The sequence below is a fragment of the Vigna unguiculata genome, chromosome 3 (assembly GCF_004118075.2).
Source record: "Vigna unguiculata cultivar IT97K-499-35 chromosome 3, ASM411807v1, whole genome shotgun sequence".
NCBI classification, from domain to species: Eukaryota; Viridiplantae; Streptophyta; class Magnoliopsida; order Fabales; family Fabaceae; genus Vigna; species Vigna unguiculata.
This window is the reverse complement of record NC_040281.1, coordinates 6,053,730-6,077,982: the sequence shown is the minus strand read 5'-3', so window position 1 is coordinate 6,077,982 and position 24,253 is coordinate 6,053,730. Positions and strand designations below refer to the sequence as shown.

Below are 24,253 nucleotides of genomic sequence, written 5' to 3'. Positions count from 1 at the left end.
TGGTATTTAATGATTTTCTCATTACAAATAATAAGTATAATTTGTATTAGTATCATCATTAAGAAACTAAAATAATAGGAACATCCGAATTATGTTATATGTAATATTGCACAATAACATAGAATTTGTTTAGTTTGGATTATATTTACTTGTGGTCTTCAAGCTTTTCTGGTCAATTAAATATCCAGTCTTAAAGTTAATAAATTATTGAATATTTAAAAGAATTTGTAGAATACATGTAATTAGGGTTTGAGGATTTAGGATTTAAAAAAATGACGTTTCGTAAGTTTCAAGTAAAAGAAAGTTTACAATATTTTAAATGATTCTATTAATTCCAAGACAATAAAATCCTGTCTTTGCTTTATTTAGAAAAGAAAAGAGAAGGAAAGAAAAACAGAAAAATTTGGATTTCTGGTTGGTAAGAAGAATATTTGAAATGAGTAAAATATATACTTAAATGGTATTAATATCAATAAATTTAGAGAGATTATATAGAACTTAGAAGAGGATGTTGTTTTTACCTATCATTTTATATAATGATTGTTTTTCTAAATTGAAAGGAGTCAATAATTTATGATAGTTGGCACCAATGTTTCTTCTTCTCATTTACATGTGAACCAAACAAAAGAAAGGAATATAATATTAAAATTATTTATCTTCTCGCATTTTAGTTTAGCTTCAACTAAACAAGGTATAAGTTTCAAGAATAATAACAAATAAACCATAATAATATTTTTGTCCCATTAAGTATTGACACTTTTTAAATAAATAGTTATTTATTGCTTAATTCGAGTGATAAAAGGATTCTTTTTAAAGCATGGTTTATGACTTTCTGTTGCATTAACATGACTGAACTTCAAGACGCTAAAGTAGAAAACTTTTTACAATGACTAGTCATCTATAAAAACATTGACGTTCAACGAGTTCCTAAAGTTGACAAGTCAAATTCTATTGCTGTTATTTATTTTTAATCGATCATTTTTTTTAAACATTCTTCGTCGCCATTAGCTCAGAATCGTTTGAAATACTATATATTATTTGTGATTTAAACCGTTTTTAACTCCTTAACTTCATAAAATTGTTATTATCAGGTTTAAGAAAAATGCATTTTTAGAATGTAAAAAGTTTCAGAAATTAATTCTAACAATTAGGGTTGGAGCCTTTTTTATCAACTTCATTAATATTATTGTTTATGCATAGAAGATACGTTCTCTATTTTCATGTTAGATTATCGAATTCGTGGTAAAAAACATTTATTAGTAGACACGTTAGTGTTTTTACATAAACTTTTATTAAATAACTAGTATTGACGAAATAAAAAATGATTTCTCTAGGCAATAAACTGGTTGGGGAGTAAGAAAATGGGAAAATTATATTAAGAGACTGACAATGATTTTCTCAAAACCAAACAAAACATGACTTATTATAAATAATAATAATAATAAAAAATACTGTGTACTGCATAAAAATTGGCTATATTAATATAATTGAGTCTAATGATTATGATATAAATATGTATCACTTCAAAATCATTCCACGTATTCATCGATTCCATGATTGTTTCTTGTTAATAATCATCAACCCAAAAATTCGAAAAGCATCCGTGCGAGACCAAAATTCTTCTTGCTTTCTCCCAAAAATTGCATGCAAAGCTGTGCAAAGAGCAGACTGCAGTAACTGCGTTTCTACGACTGCAAGAGTTGAAAAAAAAAAAGTGAAGAAAGGAGAGGTATGACAAATAAGTTTTCTGTACTTATAATATATATAAGTCTAAATCTAAAATATTTTCTTTTCAAAGTACAGAGGCGAGTAAAGCAGTTTTTGAAATCATGTTTTCGTAAAGTGCAAACAGTTTAGAGGAGGGGACAACTGTGAATGGTAAGTGTTTGATAAAATGCCAGTGAGAGAAAAATTTTAATTGAGGTATTTTTCTGGTCTTAGGTGTGGTGTCCCCTCCCTACTAGTGGGGAAGCAATGGAGAGTGGAAAGTGGAGGTAGATAAAAAGACGAGAGAAAGTGATAAAAGTAAAAATGCGTCAACGAAAGGATGTGTGAAGTGAAAATGGGAAAAAGTTGTCCTTACTAGGCAATGCCTGGCAAAGGTGACTGTTGTCTCAAATCAGGAACAGAGAGAGGGTAAAGTCAAAATTAAATTCATTTATTATAGGAAGGTGATTGAGACCATCACCTTGTCCTTCACCCTTTCCCTTCCCTTCTACCCTCTTTTGTTTTCTTTTCACCCACTCCTCCTTCTCCCTTTGTGTCTTTCTTTCTTTCCATTTAACGCTCCTTTTTTAAGGGAATCTTTCTCTGCATCCACATGTACCATCCTGATTTCACGCTTTTTTTAAGGTCTATGCACTATATAGACTGCCTCATCCCCAATGCTTTGATATATGTAAACTAATATTAAATGCCATGCTGCTACCCAGCCATAACAATTCATCTTTTTATTTTATCAACCAAAAAAAATCAAATGCTTCATTTCTACCTTCTAAATTCCACGTCGCATTATAATTGTCGCATTATTAGAAATTGGTACCAACTTTGTAAATGAGTTCCTATCCATCCATGCAATGCAACAACATTAATACCCACTCTCTTTCGCTGGTCCTTTCTCGTTCAGTTTCATTCTGGTGCGAGCATAAAGAGTATTCTGGGGCCTGCTGGGTACCTTCATTCCTCCCATAGCCACCGTTATCAAAAGCGACTTGGAGCATGGATGTTAATATTAATGTTCGTTCACAAAGAGGTGGCAACAGAGAGACCAGCCCAGACCGTGCCAAAATATGCAGGTTGAAGCATAAAGTGAAACCCTCCAGAAAAGTTCAAGTCGTGTACTACCTCTCCCGAAACGGCCTTTTGGAGCACCCCCATTTCATGGAGGTCACCCTTTTGCCTAATCAACCTCTCCGTTTAAAAGGTACACGCATGCATCAACACAGAAAAGGAAAACTTCCTCGTTAACCTTTTTTTCTTATATGGCTACATCATTCTTTATTTTCTTGCACTACCATAACTCGATTCGCTCGTTTGGTTGTTTACATTTGTTTCTACAAAGATGTCTTCGATCGGCTCATGGCTCTCCGTGGGAGTGGCATGCCTTTGCAATATTCATGGTCTAGTAAAAGGTATAGCCTTGTATTGAATCGATTTGATTCGTGTTCTACAAACACACGTTCCAACAAAAAGGTTACTTTTTTTAATTTGGTAAATTCAGAAACTACAAGAGCGGTTATGTGTGGTATGACTTGGCTCTGAAGGATATAATACATCCCGCAGAAGGAGGCGAATACGTGCTCAAAGGTTCTGAGCTCGTCGAAGGATGCTCTGGTAATTAAAAGTCTCTTTTTTAATATTTTTGTCTTCAATTGTTGAAGAGTGATTATGATTATAAGAATTTTTGACTTTGGATTTTTATTGACGGTCCAGAGAGGTTCAATGTGAGCAACAAACAGGGAATCCATCAGCAGGGAGAGGGAAATTACAGCTATAGTTACGATTCAAGGAGCAAGGCGTTGGGTGTGTGCAACAAGACGCAGCAGAAGGAGCGTGAGGAGTACGAGGATTACGAGGAGGGAGAGAAAACAAGCTACACGAGTTCCACCACCACCCCACACTCGCGTTGCTCGAGAGGCGTGTCGACGGAAGAACTGGTTTACGAAGAGGAGAACAACAACGGGGGAAACGCAACGAAGGTAGTTGTTGGTGCGAAAACAAGGAACGATAATGATAAGAATTTGGGAGGCGGTGAGGGTGACGCGCGGAGTGAGAAGGTGAAACGGAGGGAGGATGGGGATGGGTCTGTATCGAGCCGTTACTCCGTTCTGCTGCAACTGATAGCGTGTGGGAGCGCGGGGACGGAGTTGAAGGGGAAGCAGGGGCCGCGGCTGAGCGATGTGGGGACCAAAGAGAGGGAAAGGGAGAAGAAGAGTTTGTTTTGGGAAGAGGGTGATAGTGAGATAGTGAATTGCGTGTCGGAGAATCCGAGGATGTTGGGGAATTTGCAGGCAGAAGAGAAGGAGTACTTCAGTGGGAGCTTGGTAGAGTCAATGAAAGCGAACCGAGTGGCGTTCCAGGGGGAGCCTGTGCTGAAGAAGTCCAATTCCTACAACGAAGAAAGGTTTGGTTTTTACTTTGCTTTAGTTTTGTTTAATTTTGATTAATTAATTTATTGGTTATTGTTGTTGTTTGCAGGAGAAGTAGGCTTGGGATGGAGGAGGTGAAGGCGAAGGTGGTGGTGGAGGAGGAGGAGAAGAGGGTGGTGAAAGGAGGAGGAGTGAAAGAGAAATGCATCCCTCTGATGAAATCTCCGAAACAGAATAGTGGTAGGAAATGATGTGGTCACGTGAATCTATATTTTTAAGTACAGCATTTAATTAGGGATTAAGGGCTGATTATTGCCTGCATCATTAATTTGTTTTCACTTTTTTATTCCCTCTAATCACTGTTCCTCTGCTATCAAGTGTTGCTGCATAAAATAATAATGTCGTAGAAAGTAGAAACCATAAACACCTTGGTCTTTCACCTCGTATCACCCACACCATCACCCTGACATCAACTTTTATGCTTTCTTCGAGAAGGAAAGGGAAAGAAATGGGATTTTAAAAATGGAGGTTTTAATATTTATATATAGATACATATAGTATTTGGAGTGTGGATGAAACTGGACTTTCCTTTATTAAACTCTTTTCCTTTATACTTCGTTGACGTCTTTGAAACCTGTATGAGTGACGTTACAGTGTAAAAGTGGTAATTATGAACTTCTGAAATATGGTATAAAGAAGTTTTTTCATTTTTTTTTCTCAATAAACCATCAGACAAAAGGTTTATGAAAACAAATTTAATTGCAGAAACGTACTTTTTTGTAAAATTTATCAAAATTCAACTTTTACGCAACCCAATTCTGTTTTTCGAAGAGTAAAATCTATAGAAAAAAACATTTTTATTTGTATAAAATTGATAGTTTATTTATAATTACATTTCAATTAATTGGTATACTTTTATGTATTAGGAAATCATTAATAATTTGAGTAAATTAGTATGTTGAATGTCGGTTTATGTGTCTTTATTTTTCAGTTTTTTTTTTTAATTCAATAGTCTTAATTTTTAAATTATAATACATAGGAATGAAATAATGTTAAACGTAAAGTGAAATGGAAATTGAAACATTTGATGACTAATTTAATAACTTGTACTTTTCTTTACATAAAAAAAAAAACTAATTTAAGCTTTATTAATGTTTTTTAAAAGAATTGATTTTAACCTGATAGGTAGAGTTTCTTTTTTAAGAATTGACTAAAAGAATTTTTACTAGGTTTTTTCTTGTGATAGGTAGAGTTTATTTTATTTTGTTGTACATTGATTTTAACCTGAAGTATTCATATCATTAAACTTAGATATGAAAACTTATTCTGCTTTGTAATTTTAATTAACTTATAAAGTAAGTAAAACTTTTGGAACTTCACATAATTGTATTATATTTTATTTAGTTTATTTGTGTTTTTTTGTCTGTAGGTTGCACCTTTTTTGAATTCAGGATTCTTTTTATTATGAATTTATTGTTCGTCTATCAAAGTCAAATATTGATATCTGATTATTCGTGATTGTTCTCTTTTGAGAAAGTGTGTGTTAGTGATGTAGGCATGTGATTTTGATTGTTAATGATCTTTATTATTGTCATTGTTGTTGTTCTCTTTATCTGCATTTAAAACAAGGATGTCGTCTTTGTTGGCACTAAACAGGTCAAAAAATTAATTGGAAAAATAACACCACGTTTCAATTCATTTTGTTCTTGCATATACGTCGTTATGGGTCATTCTTTAAATCAACATAGGAAGAAATACAGTATAATTGTAGGTTGAGTTTTCATGTAGTTAATGTTGTGGAAGAGGGTGTGTTAAATCAAATGTACTTTGTATAGTAGTGTACCATGATTGTAGTGGTTCTAAATATGACAGTAGTTTACGATGATAATTAAAAAAGTTAGTTTTAAGTCTAATTTGACCTCATAAAATCAATTTATAAGGTAAAGATCGATTTATAAGGTAAAAATTGTATCACTTATAGATTGTAAATTGGTTTTATTTCTTATCAATATGGAACTTCCAACGATGATCGTACTATACTTTTAAAAACTAATTAACTAAAACATTATCATAAATAAATTATTAATTTAATTTTTATATATTAAATATTATTTAAAAAGGGTCCGTATTCGGTTATCAAGAACCGAATTTTGACCTCCTTTACAAACTCTTTCTGGTTATGTTTGTAAATTTTTAGCAGACGGCTTTTAGGAAAAGTTTCCATTTTTTCATCTATTATAATTTATTTATCGATATATTATTTAACTACTTAAATAGATTTATAATCTTTTCATTATTTCGATAAAAAAATCAATTTAACATAATAAATTTGTACGATTACTGATTTTATTAAATGAAATAGTACTTGAGATGACAAATAATAACAAATTACGTGCACTCATAAGCAAGTGGAAACATGCATAGAACTCAAAAATGTTACATGGACCAATGATTTTGTCCAAGCCCAACAGAGAAGATTCAATTGGCCCATTATCCCGAAGTGGAAACATACATAGAACTCAATACTGACTTAGTGGTTTTTTATGGCCCAATTCGGTTGAGCAACTTCAAATATAATCTAACCTATGCTCAAAATAAATGCTCTATTATTAATTATTCTCCATAATATGACCTAAACTTATATTTTCCATATTTTTAAATGAAAATGGTTCCCATTTTTCAAATCAACTTTCATATAATCCAAAAATCTAATAAAGGGTTGTCAAAAAAATCTGTATCCGAAGATAAAATTAGCAATGGATAAAAAATGGATATTATAAATGGATACCATAAATGGATACCCGCAAGTAATGAGTACTATAGTTTGTATACCCACTGGTTAACGGGACATGTATGGATATCATAGTATTCGTACATGTGGATACCATACCCACTATACTTTAATTTAAAAAAAATGATTAAAATATTAATACATTGATTTTTGGATTGTTTTTCATCAATTAGTCTTAAAATACAATTTCATTTTCTTTGTAAACTGATATTCAATCCTATTTAAATGAATTATTTAAACTTTGTTTGAAATTTATGAATGTTATATATTATATTTTATTTGAATTTATGATTAAAATATGTTGATAAATATTCTAATTCTTTTTTTTTATAAATATTCGCCGATACTCGTAAATATTTATAGAAATTAATAAAATATATTAATACATGTATAACGAATACATGTAAAGATATAAATTTACATATAAAATTGGTACGAAATGAATATTTATCTAGTTAATAAAATAAAAAGAAGTTATTCTACTTCATTGACATATCTATAAATAACGTTGAAATACATAGATTTTTTACCGCTCCGGTTAAGAATTCTTTAGTGACAATATGAACTTAAATTGCTTCTAGAAACAGTAAGATGGTTTTTGTTTGTAAAATTAATTTGGTCAACTGAATACAACCTTGTGCTTATCGAAATAATCATTCGCTAATATCCTCTATATCTTCAGCTTTTTGCTCGTTTCATTGTTTTTTAGTACACTTATCAAGCCTTCAAAAGTAGTGCACAAGACTGCTCCCACTTCCAAATATCATTATCTCACTTGAACTAATCAACATGTGACACCACATTATTTAACACTCTTACTCATATTTTCTTAGTTACATCTATAAAAAATGTTATAATAGACAAATTTCACACCCTACTTATAATGTGTGAAATTTAAAATTTGAAATAGTAACACCTGTTAAAGTAAACAATTATTAAAATCCTTAGATTTAATGTATCACAGAACATAGTTCACCAAAAAAAAAATTGTAAAGCAAAGAGATAATTGTACGTTTGAAGATGCTCTAAGATTGCCTTTTTACCCACTAATGATGAAGATTAATGAATTATGTACAACAAGTTTTCCTTTACTTTATAACACTTTTCACTTAATTAAAAATTCTAACGAACTTTTCTGTTCTTTAAAAAGGTGTCTGATTCTCATTACTCGGAAACACTGCTAGCAAAAACAATTCAACATCAGAGCTTCGAAAAACCTTGTTCATGGCAAGCTTTCTGCCAGAAAAAACTTCTTAGGCTTTCATGCAGAGAACAGAGTTCTCCCAAACACTTCAATCAAACATGGCTCTCTCACCTGTTGAAACCCCCAAGGTAGAAGAGAAGGTATCTTCAGAACACTATGAATGGTCACAGTGGGTGCTCAATGCCCCTGATCCCCCAACTACGTGGCACAAGCTCAAGGGTTCTGTGAGCAACACAATCTCACAGTACCGAGAAATGTGTTCTTCTCTAAGAACCCGAAATGGACCTAAAATTTTACTTTCTTTCTTGGGAGGCATTTTTCCCATTCTTCATTGGGCTCCAAATTATTCACCAACCAAGTTCCGAAACGACTTACTCGCTGGTCTAACCATAGCAAGTCTCTGCATTCCTCAGGTACAACGTATATAATACTATGACACATTACACTGATAAAATAATGAAGAACTGTTTCTGTTTCTGTGCAGAGCATAGGGTATGCAACTTTAGCAAAGCTTGATCCTGAATATGGACTCTGTAAGTTTCTTTCCTCTCTACATGTGAAAAATAAACTAAATTTTAGTTGTTAATCACATTTTGAATTGTGAATTTTTGAAATGAATGGTTTGAATGAACAAATCAGATACTAGTGTGGTGCCACCTCTTATGTATGCTTTGATGGGAAGTTCAAGAGAGATAGCAATTGGACCAGTGGCGGTGGTGTCACTTCTTTTGTCATCAATGATTGAGAAATTAACAGACCCTGCCATTGATCCAAATGGGTACAGAAAGCTTGTGTTCACTGCCACTTTCTTTGCTGGTATATTTCAAGCTGCTTTTGGAGTATTCAGGTTGGTATATAAAGTGGTGAATGAATCTGATTTTTTCAGTGTTGATTGATTAACTAAACTTGGCATTGACAACAATGGATATTGTTGTATAGGTTGGGTTTCCTTGTGGATTTTGTGTCTCATGCAGCCATTGTTGGGTTCATGGGTGGAGCAGCAATAATAATTGGTCTTCAACAGCTGAAGGGACTGTTTGGGATAAATCATTTTACAAACAAAACAGACATAATCTCTGTCATGAAATCCGTTTGGGAATCGGTTCATCATCCCGTATGTTGTCACACTTATCCATTTAGTTCTTTTTTTTACCTTATGGCTTTGTTTACTTGACAATTCTCACCTTTACCTCTGGATATAGTTAAGGTCAAGTTAATGAATACTTGTAGAATACTGATTAAGAATTTAAAACAGTGAAATAGCTTATACTAGACAACAATCGTGTTTGGATTCTCTTGTTGAGTTTTTTAATGCTGTTTTTTTTCTACTGTGTTCCATAATATATTCATTATTACTAATTTTAACATTTTAAAATAAATTAAAAAAATATTTAAAATATCAATACAATATATTTTTAATGTTCACCAGAAAATAATACAAAAAAAAAAAACTAATAAAAAATTTGAACTCACAGCAATCAAGAGAAAATATACCATTCCATTAGTTTTTGACAAAACTCCTTTTTAATTCCTTAAGAATATACCATATTATATAAGTAATATATGTTATTCCATATTTTTTAGTACTGATCTAAACCTATACAAATTTTCTTATTTTGGGGGACCTATGCATCATGATTTGTGGGTTTTTAGCAAGTGGGAATCTGGGTAACATTTGAAGGTGGATATGTTTGGCAAGACTCATATGCTTAACATAAATTATTCAAATATGTTATTATTTAACTAAATTTAATAAGTTCAAAGGTGCATAAGAGAGTTTTTTCTTACTATAATAACAAATAAGAAAATCAATTGTGTCATTTAGGGGAAAACAAGTGGACAACGCATGGTTGAACTTTGACATATTCACGTGGATTAGTTGATTCGAGATCAATTTCTATCATTGGGTTTTAGAAATTAATTTTGTTATTATATAACATTCTTTAAATGGAAAAAATACTATACTTACTTTTCTTAACATTCAGTGAATGTAGTGTCTCCTTCCCTTTATTTAGAAATCATCTAATCAAAAGAAGGATTTTAATTTTTTTAGTTATTTGATTCAAGGACAAAACTTAAACAAATTTATAATTTTGTCAATCCTCCCATCAAATGTGTCGCCCGTATATATTTTTCTTTAATTTTATACATAAATAGTAAAAATTATTTATTATTTTAACCAATATTCAAATTTCTTTAAGTTAGATATTTTATAGTATCATAATTAAAATAATATACTTCACTAATTAAATTATTTTTAATGGATTCAATATATATATATATATATATATATATATATATATATATATATATATATATATATATATATATATATATATATATATATATATATATATGAATGTACTCACACACACCTCTGTCAAAATTAATTTAGCTTCTTAACATTAAAGGCAAATAGCGACATAAAGATACTCCCAAAATTTTCATGGTGTCACTTCACAACCTATTCAAGCACACTATAGTTTAAAATATCAACAAATCCTACTTGTCATATTCTAACATCCTTGAATGTTCATACTTTGTGTTATTCAGTTTAATACCTACTTTTTAAAAAAGTTGTATAAAAATTCTTGGAAACTGTGCAAGAGGATCATGTCACTCTTGGGTAGAGAAAATATATAATGTACCTAACTATATTTTAAGGATTAATTAACTCGAATTTAAGAGACATGCGCAAAATCTTACATGTCCCCTCCCCAACTTCTTGCCATCAAAACACAACTTACATATTTGCAAATTTGAAAAAGAACATGATGTTTATAAGCAGGAAAAATCTTCAAAATCGAAGAATACTAATGAAACAAATTAATAATACTTATCTTCTTTTTTTTTAAAAAAAAAAGAGTAGTGGGAGTTAAACTTCTGAGTTATAACTTGTTGGATGTGAAACTTGTCTTGCTTCACTAGAACAATATTTTAGATCAACACCTGCATATGCTGTCTTAGAATCTTAACCAAAATCGATTATAACAATCACAAGAATCCTTGTAATTGTTCAACTGCAGTGGAATCCTCGGAACTTTGTGCTGGGATGTTCATTCTTCATTTTCATCCTGGTTACCAGATTTCTGGTGAGTGATATCTATATACAGATCAGGAAATTGTTATCTCGTTCTTTTTCTGCACTATTTCTAACATATTTAGTAACCTAACATGGGCTAACTCACCATGGCAGGGTAAAAGGAATAAGAAACTGTTCTGGCTTCCAGCTATATCTCCTCTTTTATCAGTTCTGTTATCAACTCTTATAGTTTTTCTGACTAGAGCTGACAAAAGTGGTGTTAACATTGTGAGACATATAAAAGGAGGATTGAATCCGAGCTCTATCAATCAAATTGAGTTGAACACCCCACATATTGGAGCATTGGCCAAAACTGGATTATTTGTTGCTGCAGTTGCACTCACTGTCAGCATCTAATTTATACTTCATCACACAATAACCCTTCCAATTATATACATCTATATTCTAACGAGACTAATCTTGTTTCTCATAGGAATCAGTTGCTGTTGGGCGATCTTTTGCATCCATGAAAGGATATCACCTTGATGGAAACAAGGAAATGGTATCATTAGGCTTCATGAACATCATAGGATGCATGTCCTCTTGCTATGTTGCAACTGGTAAGTTTGATGAAAATTAATGGAAATATGAACTACATGTACAATAGTGGAATCAGTTGATGCTACGTCACTTAACAGCTACAACTACCACCCTATCAATTAGCTAAGATTTTGGCATAGAATTATTGAAGTTGTTTCATTTGGAATTAATATAGTAAGTCCACCAATTAGTGGGAAAAAAGAACGCATATATGCATGACCCAATGTCACGGGCAAGGTACTACAAAACACAATACTGTATTAAACTAGTTAGTGGGAATCTTGTTTTTATTGGGAAAGGTGCATTATTAATACAGCAAGAGCCAAATTTGTATCATATAATGCTCTTAAGTGTCAAGTTTTTCTTATAACTGACCTCATGCAGAACAAACATGAACTCAGAAGCAATTATTGAGCTAAATAATGATTTCTTACTTAGTTATTCTGCACAGGTTCTTTCTCCCGCACAGTGGTTAATTTCACCGCGGGTTGTGAAACATTAGCGTCAAACATTGTGATGGCCACTGTAGTGATCATATCACTGCAATGTTTGACGAAGCTATTGTACTTTACACCAACTGCTATTCTGGCTTCAATAATCCTTTCAGCTCTTCCGGGACTCATAGACATCAACGAAGCTTACAAAATATGGAAAGTGGATAAGCTTGATTTTCTTGCTTGTGTTGGAGCCTTCTTCGGGGTGATCTTTGCGTCAGTGGAACTTGGTCTGCTAGTGGCCGTAAGTGCACCACTTTTCAACTCATATCTCTACCTGTTCCATCACATATTAATATATAGTACTTATCTTTTTCTTATTTTGGATTAATATGATTAATGCCGACACACATTGAACATTTTCTGCTAAATAAATGTACCTATGTGTGAACACAGAACTACATCGACCTTCTAATCAATATAAATACATTTAAACAATGCATGGTAGATGATATTGAATTTGATCTCCTTATATAAAACTATCAAATAGTGGATGAAAAAGATAATTAAAAAGAGAACGTACTAAAATGATTTAGAATTTGAGTCCAACTTTTTGTCAGATATTAGTAATTATATTTCATCATAAGTATCTATTAACTTTGTTGATTAATCTCTCCTGAAACACCTAACTCAATTTTACTCAGATATTGACTTGTTAATCCTTTTCAGTTAGTTTTTATCATTTTTCATATCATCTTATCGTGATGTTAACTGTTACTGATATATGTTGCAAAGTGGAGCACTAAAGTATGAACTGTGCTACGATTTCATTCACAGTATATTCGCCCTGGCGGGCCTCTCCACCAATGAATATTCGTTGAGAATCACCATTTTATGCCATGGAATCTGCACTAGAAAACGTACGCTTCACTATAAATTAAAAAATTAGGTCACTAATAGTACTGACTGTGTTGCCAACTCAAACTTGAGCCAGTGATAAAGAGGGTGAACCAAATATTGTGGCCGAGTTGAGAGTATATCAAACAAGTGCAATTTCTTTTACTTTTCCACTATCTTAACAATAACAGCAAAGCTGATTTTTGTTAAAGTAATGACTGTTAGTCCAATGCGTGTGACTCAAAGTGGATGCGTTTGGAAACTCCAATGCCTCGGGATATCAGTGACATGAAAAGATTGTTGTGGTATCCACAGAAAAATTATTTTTGAAGAGTTTTGATCATTAGAAACTTTCTGTGTGTACTATAATTGACCATGTTTATAACATTTCACGTTGAGGATATTTTTCCATTAAAATCCTGATGGAAAACATTTCACCTCATGCCTCCACTGTAGCACCTTCGATTTATGTGCTTTTGATTAGGTCTAATAGTGTTGAAGTGTCCCTCTGTGATTTAATAGCACTACGTACTGTCATCCGGTTACTGTGAAACAAAGTAGTGCTTAGTAGCAAAAGAGCATGAATGAGATTAAAGTGCAGAAAATACAGCAAACCAAAACAAAGTGATGATAAGTTAAAAATCAAATAGGACTTGTTGCATGTTTGACTTGATCCGACCATAAACGAAAAGTACACGAGGAAAAATAAAAGAGTGAAATGAGATAATTTAAATTTATTTTCAGGTGGCAATATCTTTCACAAAGATAATTTGGATCTCGATTGGAGCAGGCACAGAAACTCTTGGAAGACTTCCAGGCACAGATCTGTTCTGCGATGTACAACAGTATCCTATGGCTGTTAAGACACCTGGGGTTGTAATAATACGCGTCAAGTCTGCATTGCTTTGCTTTTCTAATGCCAATTCAGTCAGAGAGAGGTATTGTAGTAGCAGTAGACTGTTGCTACAAGCACATGTTGAGCCTTTGATTGATGTTACATAAAATTTAACCGAGTTTGAAGTGTTACTAATTAGGCAACTTAATTTTGATTGTTTTCAAGGATCCTGAAATGGATCACTCGGGAAGATGCAAAGGGGAAAATAGAAGGCACCACCGGAAGCATAGTTCAGCTCGTAATCCTTGATACCTCTAGTAAGTTTTTCTTCTAATCTAAAAGTTAAGTGCAACACTTATAATATTGTAAGCAAGTTCTGAACAGTTAATTTCATTACATTGTTACGGTAGATTTGGTGAGCATTGACACCTCAGGAATTGCTTCTCTAGAGGAACTCCGTAAGAGTTTGGTCTCAAGTGGAAAGCAGGTAAGTTACCTAGTATGTTTTGAGGTTTTACAATACAATTACCGGTTTTCAAATCATCATTTTGTGTCTGTTTTCTTATTCCCACTGTTATTTTCGCTCAGCTAGCAATTGCCAATCCTAGGTGGCAAGTGATTTACAAGCTAAAGGCAACCAACTTTGTCGCAAGAATTGGAGGAAGGGTCTTCTTGACTATTGGGGAAGCTATTGACTGCAATCTGGATTTCTAAATTGCTACTATAACAGAACCCTGTGGTGTACCTTTCTTTGTTTACAAGTTGTGTTTGGTTTGAGTTGGAATGTTGTACAATTGTACTCATGCATGATGTTTGTTTTGTGTGTTTGGAGTTCCTGTCCTGTTCCGGAATACTTTATGTCGAATATGGTGGGACAGAAGAATAATCTTCCCAATCCTGTTAGAACAACACGAAGTGGAATTGGGCTATGTACTGTGTGGTTTTCTACCTATCATCATGTAATAAAATAAGTATATCGCTTGTGTGAAGTTCATGTTTTACTAATACTGTAGAACTCGCGCAAGATGCATTGGGAGAAAGCATAAACCATATTTTTCAGAATATTTACTCTTCTTTATGTTGCTTTGAGGATTCAATTTCTTGCATGTCAAATTGAAAAACGTGTCAAGGACAACTTTTCATCAAAGGATTCGTCAAATTTGTTTTCGTAACATTTAACAATTTTCCATTTTTTGAGCCCGCCATGCATTTTAATTTTGGTTTACTTTGCTCCCAATAACAAACTTTTAATTAACGTGTATTTGCGATTCAATGGACCGGATAAGTTTTGTATACGAAACTAATTGTTGGGAAAACATTGATGTTAATTAATATTCATTTTTATTTCATTTACAGATACTGTGTTGTTAATGATCATCTTTCATTCTAGAAATATGAAAAGAATGAATGAATTATACACAACTCAAACAATTAATTGAGTTCTACACAAATGAATTAGGGCTGCCCCTTGGTTTCTTCAGAATCCAGAAAAACATTCTGGCATCTTGTTCATGCACATCTTCCTTTCAATATACGCCAACTCAACAAAACCAAAACGTGAGGCCTTCTTCTCTCTTCTCTTCCATGATGCCACTTTCTTCACCGTAGTAATGAATGAGAATGCTTGAGAAGTTGTTGAAGTGGTGGTTGCCCTTGTGCTTTACACAACAAGCCCTTCACTCTTTCGGTCACCTACGTTTCAAGAAGTTCCACAGTCATTGTTAGAGGGTACAAAGTATTTGAGATTATATGTCTATTTCCAAAAATAATCATGCACTTGAAAATCAAATAAGGATTATGCCAAGAATGTATAAAATAAAACCTTTCCCAAACTTCCCCTAGCATAGGGCACAGTCCTCCGATTCCCTAGTGTACTAGGGGGAGATTTTCTACTAGTCTCTTCCTTGCAGGGTGATTTCCCATTGCTTCTGCTTCGCGTCATAATGCTGGGTGATTCATACCATTTGCTTTCAAACATGTTTGGTAGACTAGATTCCTAGCATCACCCATAAGCCATAACAAATGTGTAAGATTCATGCTACGAGCTCCAATATTTTGTTTTCAAAGGTAACCAAGTAGAATTCAAAATGGAGATTAATTGCACACCAGAAACAACACCGTTGCACAGTGCTTAACCACCTCCAAGTTCATGCGAACATCATCTAGGCTCCTGCATATTAAAATTAAGTCTTACATATATAATGCTCAAAAGGTTGGTATAATATGGCCATTACTAGTACTAGAGTTAAATATGTGTACCTGTGTTTTTGTTGGCCCATACCAAAATAAGAAGCTAGTGATGCCATCTGCTCATAAATAACAGTGAATAAGAACTTGAAATAATTACGAGGATTGTGTTTGTTGTGTGAAGAAGAAGAAGAAGAAGAATTAATCTAGCTGCTATACCTTCATATTACCAGCTCTTCTTCCAAACTTCTGAGTTAGGAGCCTCAAAGAATCAATGATTCCAACAGGTAAAGGTGGTGGCCTGTTGATATATTCAAAGGCCTCTTTGATTCGGAGACAGTCAAATCTCTGGATGTTATGGCCCGCCCACACCCTTCCGTTTAAGATACCGAATATTCTGTCTGCAACATCTTCAAAAGATGGTGCATTTTCAACAGCTTTACGAGTTATTCCATCAGTTCTGGTAGATTTCAGTGCGACTACGGACAAGTCTTTGGGTTTGATGAGGGTGGTGTAGCTCTCAACCTCGTTGAGTTTGTGAGGAGTAACAACAATAGCACCAAACTCCAGCACCCAGAAACGATCTCCGACTCTTTTGGGCACTGTAGTTTCCAAATCAAAGAAAACAATCTCGGGTGCGTGGTCGTTGCATGAATAAGAGAAAACCATGATGATGACAAGGCTCTTGTGTTATTTTTCTGGGTTCATGTGTTTGGTATATATAGATGAAGTTAAGGTGGGAGAGAAGAGTGGATGCAGAGGAAACCCAATTGTTGTGTGTGAAGGTTGCATTGTCTCCAGGTTGAAGCCACTATGCAAGATTGCATGAAGGGGAAGGAGCTCCTTAGCTTCTTCAGAATGTTTAACTTTGGTGTAGAGAGAATATTGAAGAGAGAGAGAGTTAAGATTGCGTTTCCTTCTTACCTTCCTTCCCTAATGTGTTGTTGTATTGCCTTTCCAACAGGAAACTTCTAATGAGACCTTAACCTTACAGATTACAAAACTTGTTGTTCTGGGGCAGCTCAAGCTGTCTCCTATCTTGGAATTGATTCTATATTCTATGCCAAAACAAGCATATATTATGTTTTAAATTGCATCAATTAACTAATCCATGTCTTTGTTCCCGACGGGGTTAACTACCACTTTGCTTTTCCAAATATGTTTTAAGTGGTTTTAAAATATAAAAAAAAAATGCGAAACCATAAAAAATACACTCCAAATTATAAAAAAAAATTATCAAAATTTAAATGTTAAAAAATTATTTTTCTTATATTATATACTTATCATAGTTGTTATTGTCCTACGATACCTGGAACAAAATTTTTTTTCTATTTCATCCAGTATTTATGGGCTTTTTATGTAGGAGGCCAACTTAAGGGTGTATTGCATTTGTTGGAGGATAAATTATTGTGAGATTCGAGAGTATTATGCTCTCAACAAATTATGTGACAGATAATTAAGGGTTATTCATACATATATTGGTCTAAGACTGATTAATTGGTTGCAACTTGCATGAGACACTTGCACATCTTTTCACACCCACATTAACCTATGCATTGACTTCCTAGGCATCTTCTTCATGCACCTCCACATTAAAAGAAAAAAAAAATCATTTTGCCCTTTTGTAGTAAATGATTTTCAAATTATATAATTCAGAAATAAAAAATAACTTATAGATTGTACAACCTAGAAAACAAAAAAATTCTAAATTGCACAATTCAAATTTTTTTTAAATGATTTCTACATTGTACAATTCAGAAGTTAAAGTTATTTTTTATTTCTAGATTATATGATCTAAAAGTCATTTTCAATTTTGGATTGCAAAATCTGAAAGTCACTAACAAAATATACCTTTCAGATTTTACAATCCCAAATAAGCAGAATGAAAAGTTTTTTTATATGATGCAGGAAGAATGTGTAGGAAGAAACTACCCATACGTAGTTGTAAAATTCTACTTCCAAGTTTCTAAGATGAACACACCTCAACTTCAATCTCACAAAACAGAAACATGGCGGGCCCAAAAAGGTTATCTAGGTTATGTTTCATAATAACTCACAAGTCAGTTTAAATATTTTATTATTAGCTAATATATAAATATTTTGTATGTATTTTTGAAACATGGTATTTTCATTACTTTAATTACCTTCTTAGGCTCATTGTACCTAAATTTTTTATTCAACCACGAAAGAAATGAAGCATATCTTTCATTTCTTTCTAAATTTTCAAATTTTGATTAATGATAATAATTCTTAGATTATCTCACGGTTTGACAAGCATGTTTGCTTTGGTTATAAATTACTTCATGATCTATTGTAAGACTAACTCGACATGTTAGTGTCACGTATAACTTCAGAATTTTCGGTACCTTTTTACTTCAATGTCAAATTTTAATGACTCTAACTATTTTTAGTGGGTCTCAATATAGTACATTTTTTTATGTTTTCTTTTGTATAAGAACTGATTTTGCTTGTCAACTCATCCTTTCCCCTTCACGAATTAAATAACTAAATTTTACTCAAAACTCAATGAAAAGATATGTTATTTAAGAGGCCTGCGGTTAAGAAGTTAACCTTCCAATTAGCTCCAATTAAGAAAATATGTGGTAGCTTACAATTTCTAACCAAATGAACAATGCTTGATAAAATAATATATGTATCCAGAGTCTAAACACTAGTTTATAATGTTCATTCGGATCATCTTCCCTGCTTTAAGAAGATTACAAACAATTTATTTATCTAAAAAACAAACTAAAATTTCTGAATTAATCTCTTTACTTTATATGCAATATATTGATATATTGATAGTGCTGATACGAAGCCAATTGAAAAATTGAGAGATCCCTTGGTGTCGCCCCTCCCTTATTTCTCTAGTGTGTTACGTAACATAGAAGGGGCAAAAATAATTTTAAACCATTAATAAGACAGTTGGTCAGTTTATTTGTGGAAAAATAGCCATAGCCTATTATTTTCAGACAGAGCATTAAAATAAAAATAAAATACACCAATTACACGAAGCATCGATATTAAACAAGTGCAGCAGAGCTTAGAGGGACGAGTGCCTTCTTAATTCTTTCTACAGCTGCCTGTAGGGTAGTAAGGGATTCTGCATAAGAGATGCGAATGCAAGTATCATCTCCAAATGCACTCCCTGGAACCAAGGCTACCTGAAAGCCAAAATGACAAAACCCAGAGTTATGATACTATCACTTGTTTTCTCATACTTTACAACAACATTTTCTGCCATTTTGCTAAGAACAGTTATTCTTTAGTTCTTTCTCCACTATTTTACAGGGAATACAGTAAAATAAAAGATTATTACAAAATTTCCCACTCAAAAAAATCATTAAATCTTTGAATCAATTACACGAGAATGAATACCTGGCCAACATCCAGCAAGTATCGACAGAGGGACTCAGAATCCTCAATTTTACCGAATCCTTCAGCTTCTCTTCCATAATAGAAGCTGAAATCAATGAATAAATAGAAAGCTCCCTGCCAGCGAATAAGAGAAGAATCGTGTTTAAGTACACAAGCAGACAAGAAAAGAATGAGAAAGAAAAAGAGGTGGATTATTGACACGAAAATAAATTGCACCTGCGGTTCGGATATCTTGACACCATCTATTTCTCTAAAACTTTTTACCAAGAAATCCCTTCGCTCCCTAAATGCTTTAACCATGGTAGAAACTGCTTCCCCACCAGCATAACCTAGCCCTAACGCAGCAACTGCAGCTTTCTGGCCAATACTACTGGGCCCTGAAGTGAACTAAATTCAATATGATGCATCAGCCACTACATACCTCATATATGGTATAGAAACAATAGTCCAGCTGATTCCAAATGAATACCAAAAGCTTAATGAAATGCTAAATCTCGCTCAACCTAAGAATCCGTTTGATGTATTGTAGGCTGTAGCAAAGGGAAATCAAGACAAGTAGAAGTATAGCATTGGATGAGGCTGATGAAAATGACCAAAAATAATAAAGCATACCTGACTTTGGATCTTTGCGATTGCAGCAACAAAATGTTTTGGACCAGCAATATATCCAAGCCGCCAACCCGTCATTGCAAAGGCCTGTATGAAAACAGCTCAAAAACATCATAATCAAGTTTATAGGCCTCCATGTCATATCATTAATTGCAACCACACCGTGAAATAGGCCATAAGCATTTGAGTATAAAATACGAAAGAATGAACAACACACCATTCAACTCTAACAAAAATAAATTACATACTGACCTTAGAAAAACCATTTACAGTTAGACTTCTGTCCCACATTCCCGGTAAAGATGCAAAGCTAGTGTGAGTTGCTGGGGCATAAATTATGTGTTCATAAATTTCATCCGAAAGGACCTGCATAAAACAACCATTAAGATCTTGAAAGAAAATATCATTTAGGTTGAACACATTGAAGCACTAGTGATCATGTGGATGTATTGTATGACAATACCAGAAGCCTAGGGTGCTTCGCAACAATCTGGGCGATCTTTTCAAGTAATGCCTTAGGGTAGACAGATCCAGTTGGATTAGATGGCGAGCAAAGAATGAGCAGTCTCGATCTTTCAGTTATTTTGGATTCAAGAAGTTTGGGATCTAAGAGGAAATTATCAGATATTGATGTTGGAAGAATCACAGGTGTTGCATCAGCCAACCTCGCCATCTCTGGGTAACTAACCCAGAATGGAGCTGGAATAATGACCTGAAATATTCTCAGGACAAACAAAAACCACAAGAGTGAGCAAAAAGGAAAAATTAGATATGAAGTATGTGATAAGTTGTCCAAAAACAATTCAGACATAAATATACATAGGAGATACGTTGTACACAGTGTAGTGCATTTTTTATTTGTTTGACTTTTTCAAGAGGAAACATATTAGTTGATTAGGAAAACATCGTCCATTTATGTAAACAGGAAAATTCTGTTCTCTTTCTGTTAGTTGTATACGTATATCCATTCTAACTCTTGATTTTAATCTCTAAATTTATGGGATTGATTCTCTCAGCCTTATATATATCAGACTACACAACCAGAGACATAAAACAAACAAAGAGAAAAAGGTTTAGAAGTTGAAAGGCTGTGGACCTATTGAATAAGCAAAATGCAAGTCATTATTCAGACTTGAGAAAAATTGCATAGTTATAGTACCACTTTAGACTCAAACATAAGCAACAAAAAAGTAGGTTATGTTCAGTGGACTTAAATATAACAAAAGTTCAACTCCTTTAGCTCTATTTAATGCTATGATTTAAAAGTATCCTCATCTTCAAATCTAGGTATCATCTCTAATACATATGAATACTAGAGTAATCTGGAAAAGATACCTATGAAATCAAAAACCTTAAATGAACTTAACTATCATTCTTAATCAATATGAAATTAGTTAACTTGCTTATATCTAAGTCCAAAACCAGTACAAGTCTGACACCAATGTCAACCATAGAAATTTCAAGCTTCTGCAACGGGCAGAATAAACAATTAAGAATAGTTCTAACAACAAAGTTCAAATCAACCATCCATTTTCAGACATAAACAATGGCTATGCAGCATAAGTAGTTAGTTTCTCTAATGCTTACTGAGCATAAACCAAACCCCTTTACTTACCTCATCTCCAGGGGAGCAAACTGCAAGCACTGCCTGAGCAAGACTCTGTTTGGCTCCATTACTAACCACAACCTGATCAGGAGTATAAGTAATCCCATTCTCCTCTGCAACACCGATTCAGAAACCAAAAACTCAAAACACCTACTTTTACCAATAATCCAAATGAAACATAAAAGAAGAATCAAATTCAAATAAAAAACCAACCTTTTAGCTTACGACAGATCGCTTGACGCAGTTCCATGGTTCCGGCATTGGGCGTGTACCTCGTGTAACCTTCGCGTATTGCATTAATCCCAGCCTACGCAGAGAATTAAACTATCAAAGAAAGAACAAGTGGTTGTGATCGAAAGGGGGGAATGCAGAGAGGAAACCTCAGCGATGGGAGCCGGCGTATCGAAATCAGGCTCGCCTGCGGCAAGTCGAATGACGGGAATACCGGCTTGGACGAGTGAGGTGGCGAGGTCGCTGATGACGACGGTTTTGGAAGGCTTGACGGCATTGACACGTGGACTGATCGAAGGGTCAACGGGGAAGTCAGCTTGCGAAGCCTTCACGGAGAGGGTGTTTGATTGTTTTCCGGCACGTGTTCTGCGAAGGTGAGATCAGAAAACGGTGAGAAGGAGAAATTACCCGCGAAGTGAAATTGGAGGGAAGAAGAGAAGACTCACTTGGGAAGGAAAGAGAGGGATCTGGAAACGTGGCGAGAGAAGGGCAGGGATTGGTTCCGCAAAGGGATTCTGCATTTGGCAGCGTTATGTAGAGTGTTGGCCATTGGCAACGAGAACTGAACTGAACAGTACTGAACAGAAGAGAACAGAAAGGAGATCGAGAAAGAGAGAGATTTTGAGAGATGAGTTACAGAAAGGGAAAGTTGGTATGGTTGTGTTTGGTTGATGAGGACAAAGTTTTTGAAAGCAGAAGAGTGAAGGGTGGTAGGTAGAGTGAGGTTGTTTGGTAGGATAGGTTTGCGGGTGAAAGAGTTGGTGACACTCTCTCAACACTTTCACAAGCAATTCAAGCTTTCTCTCTTACCATGGTATGTCCTTCTTCTAAAAAAAATAAGTATTTTTATTTTATTATTTGTATATCAATTGGTAACACATAATTTAGGGTTAAACTTGCTCTTAATTTTTGTCATCAATATATTTGTGAAAAATAATTGACACAATTGAATCCCATATTCATAATAAGTCAAAAATACTTATCTTTAAAGAAATATTATATGTGATTTTTTTTAAATATAAACAAAATTAAGTATTCACCAAATTATCAAATATTAATATGTTTTTTATAGTAAAAATTAAAATTAATCTATCTTCAAAATTTTAACTTAATTTAGTTTTCATTTTTATAAATATGTATATTTAATTTTTTTAATTAAATTTTATTAGTTAAAAAATACATTTGAAACTTAAAATAAATTTAATAAAATTTAATTAAAGTGACTAAATTCATTATCTCTAAATATATAAGACTAAATTTGTAAAATTTTAGAAATGAACTAATTCAATTTTATTAAAATTAAAGAAGAAAAATATATTTAACTCAATGATCGAAATGAATTTAAACTTTTAGATTTTTCATGAATAGTGAATTAAGTCCTTACATACATACAAAGTATTCAATATGGTTTAAAAAAAAATTAAAAACAATATTTTAAAGGTTTATTTTTTTTAATATTAATCAACATTCTATTATAACTCAATCTCTTTTTGTGCTATATAGGATATAATATAAATAAGTATACATCAATATCTCTGCTAAATAAGTATCTCATCTCTCAATTTACACTTTTTTTTTTACCGGGTGATTTTAACATTTCATACTTCTTTCGAAGTAAATATTCTATTAATATTTAGATATTATTTACTGAACTTGTCTTCATATAATCAATAGTTTAACAAGAAATTATACTTTTTTTATAACTTATTTAAAAATTTAGGGTTAAATATGTTTTTGGTCCCTCAAGTTTGAGCGAAATTTGGGTTTAGTTCCTCATCAAAATTTTTGATCAATTTAGTCCTTCATCTTCCAAAATGCGTGAATTTAGTCATTTTAACCAAATTTTGTTAAGTTTATCTGACATTTCAAGCGCATTTCATGATAGTATTTAAATTATTTATACTGTTTGACACATTTTTGCTTCAATGTTAACTTAAATACTATCATGAAATGCGCTCGAAACGTCAGATAAACTTAACAAAATTTGGTTAAAAGGACTAAATTCACGCATTTTGAAAGATAAAGGACTAAATTGGTCAAAAGTTTTGATGAGGGACTAATTCCAAATTTCGCTGAAACTTGAGGGACCAAAAACATATTTAACCCAAAAATTTATTTTACTCAAGAAAATCTTCACTTTCTTTTAAGTATGTTATGAAGGTAAGAATTCAAATTTTATTAACTAGAAGAGAATTTTGGTATGTCTGTATTTTTTAAATTTAGTCACCTCTTTTCAATGACGTTAAATTTTGTCCTTCGTGACAAATGACATTCCAGTAAGACATCTTCACTGTTGACATGTATATTGACACATGTTTGTCACATATTTTCTTCATTGAAATTAAAAAATGAAACTTAACTCGTAAACTCG

General features: G+C 33.0%; 4 protein-coding genes across 6 annotated transcripts; 2 read left to right on the top strand and 2 right to left on the bottom strand.

The window, feature by feature from the left end:
- The first annotated feature begins 1,541 nt into the window (after positions 1-1,541).
- LOC114177355 (protein UPSTREAM OF FLC) lies at positions 1,542-4,416 on the top strand. 3 transcript variants are annotated; one of them, XM_028062658.1, is made up of 6 exons: positions 1,542-1,729; positions 2,627-2,923; positions 3,062-3,131; positions 3,221-3,333; positions 3,433-4,123; positions 4,198-4,416. In XM_028062658.1, exons 2-6 carry the CDS (start codon positions 2,719-2,721, stop codon positions 4,337-4,339), a joined length of 1,221 nt encoding a protein of 406 aa, XP_027918459.1. In that variant the 5' UTR covers positions 1,542-1,729; positions 2,627-2,718; the 3' UTR covers positions 4,340-4,416. The 3 variants fall into 3 exon arrangements, with proteins under 3 accessions (XP_027918459.1, XP_027918460.1, XP_027918458.1); XM_028062659.1 differs by lacking the exon at positions 1,542-1,729 and adding an exon at positions 1,821-1,878; XM_028062657.1 differs by lacking the exon at positions 1,542-1,729 and having other exon boundaries at positions 2,275-2,923.
- A 3,624-nt stretch (positions 4,417-8,040) lies between these two features.
- On the top strand, positions 8,041-14,872 carry LOC114179795 (sulfate transporter 2.1-like). The gene is made up of 12 exons (XM_028066253.1): positions 8,041-8,496; positions 8,568-8,616; positions 8,723-8,930; positions 9,023-9,197; positions 11,110-11,175; positions 11,280-11,510; positions 11,599-11,725; positions 12,157-12,443; positions 13,781-13,974; positions 14,097-14,188; positions 14,282-14,358; positions 14,460-14,872. Exons 1-12 carry the CDS (start codon positions 8,143-8,145, stop codon positions 14,583-14,585), a joined length of 1,986 nt encoding a protein of 661 aa, XP_027922054.1. The 5' UTR covers positions 8,041-8,142; the 3' UTR covers positions 14,586-14,872.
- Positions 14,873-15,187: 315 nt separating this feature from the next.
- Positions 15,188-16,938, bottom strand: LOC114179273 (protein NEN4). Its single transcript, XM_028065544.1, has 5 exons — positions 16,278-16,938; positions 16,131-16,177; positions 15,978-16,041; positions 15,694-15,867; positions 15,188-15,563 (listed from the first exon to the last, which is right to left on the bottom strand). The coding sequence occupies exons 1-5, from the start codon at positions 16,725-16,727 to the stop codon at positions 15,471-15,473; spliced, it is 828 nt and encodes a 275-aa protein (XP_027921345.1). The 5' UTR covers positions 16,728-16,938; the 3' UTR covers positions 15,188-15,470.
- A 1,962-nt stretch (positions 16,939-18,900) lies between these two features.
- On the bottom strand, positions 18,901-22,659 carry LOC114179800 (bifunctional aspartate aminotransferase and glutamate/aspartate-prephenate aminotransferase-like). The gene is made up of 10 exons (XM_028066259.1): positions 22,329-22,659; positions 22,032-22,248; positions 21,865-21,958; positions 21,661-21,764; positions 20,509-20,757; positions 20,298-20,411; positions 20,049-20,132; positions 19,653-19,823; positions 19,437-19,550; positions 18,901-19,222 (listed from the first exon to the last, which is right to left on the bottom strand). Exons 1-10 carry the CDS (start codon positions 22,430-22,432, stop codon positions 19,082-19,084), a joined length of 1,392 nt encoding a protein of 463 aa, XP_027922060.1. The 5' UTR covers positions 22,433-22,659; the 3' UTR covers positions 18,901-19,081.
- Between the last annotated feature and the right edge of the window lie 1,594 nt (positions 22,660-24,253).

Excerpts from the sequence above, each read along its gene's own strand:
- LOC114177355 (XM_028062658.1), top strand. The coding sequence starts at position 2,719 with ATGGATGTTAATATTAATGTTCGTTCACAAAGAGGTGGCAACAGAGAG. Across the intron at positions 2,924-3,061 it reads TCAACCTCTCCGTTTAAAAG|ATGTCTTCGATCGGCTCATG; the intron begins GTACACGCATGC and ends GTTTCTACAAAG. Across the intron at positions 4,124-4,197 it reads AATTCCTACAACGAAGAAAG|GAGAAGTAGGCTTGGGATGG; the intron begins GTTTGGTTTTTA and ends TGTTGTTTGCAG.
- LOC114179795 (XM_028066253.1), top strand. The coding sequence starts at position 8,143 with ATGCAGAGAACAGAGTTCTCCCAAACACTTCAATCAAACATGGCTCTC. Across the intron at positions 8,497-8,567 it reads CAAGTCTCTGCATTCCTCAG|AGCATAGGGTATGCAACTTT; the intron begins GTACAACGTATA and ends GTTTCTGTGCAG. Across the intron at positions 14,189-14,281 it reads CGTAATCCTTGATACCTCTA|ATTTGGTGAGCATTGACACC; the intron begins GTAAGTTTTTCT and ends TTGTTACGGTAG.
- LOC114179273 (XM_028065544.1), bottom strand. The coding sequence starts at position 16,727 with ATGGTTTTCTCTTATTCATGCAACGACCACGCACCCGAGATTGTTTTC. Across the intron at positions 16,178-16,277 it reads GAAGAGCTGGTAATATGAAG|ATGGCATCACTAGCTTCTTA; the intron begins GTATAGCAGCTA and ends ATTTATGAGCAG. Across the intron at positions 15,868-15,977 it reads GTGCAACGGTGTTGTTTCTG|GAATCTAGTCTACCAAACAT; the intron begins GTGTGCAATTAA and ends GGGTGATGCTAG.
- LOC114179800 (XM_028066259.1), bottom strand. The coding sequence starts at position 22,432 with ATGGCCAACACTCTACATAACGCTGCCAAATGCAGAATCCCTTTGCGG. Across the intron at positions 21,765-21,864 it reads GATCTGTCGTAAGCTAAAAG|AGGAGAATGGGATTACTTAT; the intron begins GTTGGTTTTTTA and ends TCGGTGTTGCAG. Across the intron at positions 20,412-20,508 it reads CGAAGCACCCTAGGCTTCTG|GTCCTTTCGGATGAAATTTA; the intron begins GTATTGTCATAC and ends TGTTTTATGCAG.